At 59.3% G+C, this 2,847-nt stretch overlaps 1 protein-coding gene across 4 annotated transcripts in view; it reads right to left on the reverse strand.

Annotated features, from left to right (window-relative positions):
- Positions 1 to 6: 6 nt before the first annotated feature.
- The window catches only part of LOC113212093 (uncharacterized), an 11,028-nt gene continuing 8,187 nt past the window's right edge, over positions 7 to 2,847 (reverse strand). The window contains exons 1-6 of one of the 4 annotated variants that reach the window (XM_026430680.2): positions 2,207 to 2,509; positions 1,795 to 1,948; positions 1,640 to 1,716; positions 1,520 to 1,565; positions 911 to 1,192; positions 7 to 809 (exon numbers count right to left, since the gene is read on the reverse strand). In XM_026430680.2, coding sequence (XP_026286465.2) covers positions 246 to 809; positions 911 to 1,192; positions 1,520 to 1,565; positions 1,640 to 1,716; positions 1,795 to 1,926 — 1,101 coding nt within the window. In that variant the 5' untranslated portion in view covers positions 1,927 to 1,948; positions 2,207 to 2,509 and the 3' untranslated portion in view covers positions 7 to 245. Of the gene's footprint in view, positions 810 to 910; positions 1,193 to 1,519; positions 1,566 to 1,639; positions 1,717 to 1,794; positions 1,949 to 2,206; positions 2,510 to 2,847 lie in introns of those variants that run through there. The other 3 variants (XM_052266317.1, XM_052266314.1, XM_052266316.1) reach the window with 3 other exon arrangements.

Raw genomic sequence — 2,847 nt, forward strand, 5'->3', positions numbered from 1 at the left:
ACAAATTCAAAAACAGATAGAAACTTATGTCTTTCTTTAATAATAGACTAGGTTGAAATGTCCAAATGCCGTCCCTAGTGCTTTTAGTCTCATTACAAATGTGGGCATATCTTGCCGTACTGTTTTCCAACTCAGCTTCATTAGTATTCCCAGATTTTCAGTCCGTCCCCGTCCGCCACGGCCCGGCGGCGGCCCTGACGGCTGCTCGCCGCGTGGTCCTCCCTGCCGCCCGCCGCTCGCCGCCCCTAGAAGTCTTCCCGCACCTCGTCGCCGTCACACACGTCGCACAAGACCTCAGTCCCGGGCCCTGGCAGCGCCCGCCGCAGCTGGGCGCGCTGCTGGCCGCACTGGCCCGCCTCATGGTCGGCACCGAACCTCATCAGAACGAGCTTCCGCAGCGCAAGCAGGCCGCACTCCTCCAGCAGCGGGCGCTCCATCCACCACACGTCGTCCTTCGAGCAGTCCGCCCGCATCTGCAGCACCTCCAGCGAGTGGCCGTGCGCCAACAGCAGGACCTGCACATCGACGTACAAGACGTTCTCCACACTAAGCCACTGCAGGCCGGTGTGTCCCGGCGGGAGCTCGAGCTCGACCCGCTGAATGGGGGGGATCAGCCAGGAAGGTCCAAACAAAGGACCATCATCCCACATTTTCAGCCTCCTCAGCCGCGGCATGGCGAGCACCGCACGCAGGTGGGTCACGAGGGCGCCGTCCACACTCAGCTGCTCCACGGAGGGCGCGGCACGGTACATCAGCTGGAGACTCCAGACCATGTCCGGGTAGCAGCACACACCGACCAGCCGCGTCACCTGCGGGAGGGAGAACAGACACTCAGGGCGGCTGACGACACATATGAGCTCACCCGCGGCCTCGCGCGGGTCAAGAGGCTCGAGGTCCGGCTCACACTCACCCCTGGCGCGGCCCGCATGGCGTCAGCCTTCTGCTGCAGCATGGCATCGGGTCGACTGCGGCTGAAAATGGTCACATCCATCTCCCCCAGGCGCCGCAGCTGGTCGAGGAGAGTTGCGGGTGGCGCGGCTGCAGGTGGTGCAGCAGCAGGTGGTGCAGCAGCAGGTGGCGCGGCTGCAGGTGGCGCGGCTGCAGGGGGCGCGGCTGCAGGGGGCGCGGCTGCAGGCGGCGCGGCTGCAGGCGGTGCAGCAGCAGGTGGTGCATCCCGTGCAGCGACTCGATCCTGCACAGCCAAGTCGGAATAGGGTAGTACAGTACGGCGAGGCATACGGATCCCTGAACGCCGACGGCTTTGCCCAACGCCGACAACCATGGCGCCGGACATCCTTGCGTGGGCAAGTTGGCTCATAAAGGCTCTCAAAGTGTACGACGTGGTTCAACGGAGTTCTATAATAAACGTTCATTTAAGTCCAAGAATCATTAACACCGAACTTGAAGCCGTTTTTATTTTAATATGATTTCAAAAACTCGAAAACACGATCGAATGAGTAGTAAATTTGAGTGGTAGGCGTCAAAAAATAAAAACATGGCAGGACGCCGCATTGCCTACCTCGGTGAGCGCGGCGCCGCAGCCCGAGCACCAGCCGAGGGGAGACCTGTGGGGCACAAAGTCAAGCTATGAGGCCACCGAACACTTCGCCTCCGCGACTGGCGGCGCGACCAAGCTCACCTATCCAGTCTGCGTTCTTCAAGCAACTTTAGCGCCAGGAAGTTGGTCGGGAGTGCATCCGGCGGGCCGTTGAAGTCCTTTGGGAAAAAAAGGAAGGGAATGAGTGGAGGACAGGGAGGCGGAGGCGGACACAGGGTACAACTCTGGACACTCACCCGGCGGCACGTCGGGCACCTGGCGTCGGGCAGCCGCCGCAGGCACTGTAGGCAGGCCGAGTGCCCGCACGGCAGGGACTTGGGCACCCGCTCGGCGCCGTCGAGGTGCTCGGCGCAGAGGTCGCACTCCATGGCTATTGGTGACGCGGAAAATCTGAAGAAAAAAAAAAAGCGAAGATTTTCTGGTTATAACCTCCCAATCCAGCAAAGGTCGTTCTGGGTTTGTGAGCTCCACGCAAGATGTTGGCGTTGACAAGAAAATGCACTGCACACAACCCATTGACCACAAGTAACGGACAAAGCGTGCAGACTGTAAAATGACTACACGTAGACGTGACTAGAAAAGTGATTGGAGTTGACTCAAATAGTAATACTGGTCGAAGTAATGTAGCCCTCGGGCCTTTGTACTCACTCTTTTGTCGGGCGAGGGCTCGGCAGACCGTCCTCTAACCTCTCCGCTCTCGTGCGGTGGGCGGCTCGCTCAACTCTGACCGTGGCTCTGGTCTGGTCTTGGGTGATGCGTCTGCTCGTCTGCTCCAAACCACGCTAAACTATGAACTTCCTCCGGGCGGGTCTAGCCCCTCGGCGAGTCACTCGGGTTGAGCTGAGGCCTGAGCGTTGTTGTCTGACGAGGCTGGGACTGAATTATCAGAAAGGTCCGCGGCAGCGGCAGCGGCAGCGTGTTGTTGTTTACCTGTGTCGGCTTTCGGCGCGAACTGACATCACATCGGCCGGCGGTACCCCCACCATGCACCACACCGGCGCTACCCCGCGCCAGTGTGGTGCGGGGCGGCCCCTGGCGGCAGCTGCGGCAGACCACAGACTACCTGCCATTCCCCCGAGTACCCTGTGGAATTCCCTCACAGAGACTCACACTTGGGACGACTGATGTTCTGCACACGTTTGAGCTGTACGAGCAAGCCTCGTCACCGATGTTGTTACCTCATGTATAAGGTTTACACAGTCTCATGACGTTTAGTGTGTTTGTCATTTCCAACGGAATGAATACTGGTTTAAACTTCGTTTGTAAAGACCCCTCTTCAAATTGTTCAA

This window comes from Frankliniella occidentalis, unplaced genomic scaffold, assembly GCF_000697945.3.
Source record: "Frankliniella occidentalis isolate FOCC.00 unplaced genomic scaffold, Focc_3.1 Scaffold37, whole genome shotgun sequence".
Lineage (NCBI taxonomy): Eukaryota > Metazoa > Arthropoda > Insecta > Thysanoptera > Thripidae > Frankliniella > Frankliniella occidentalis.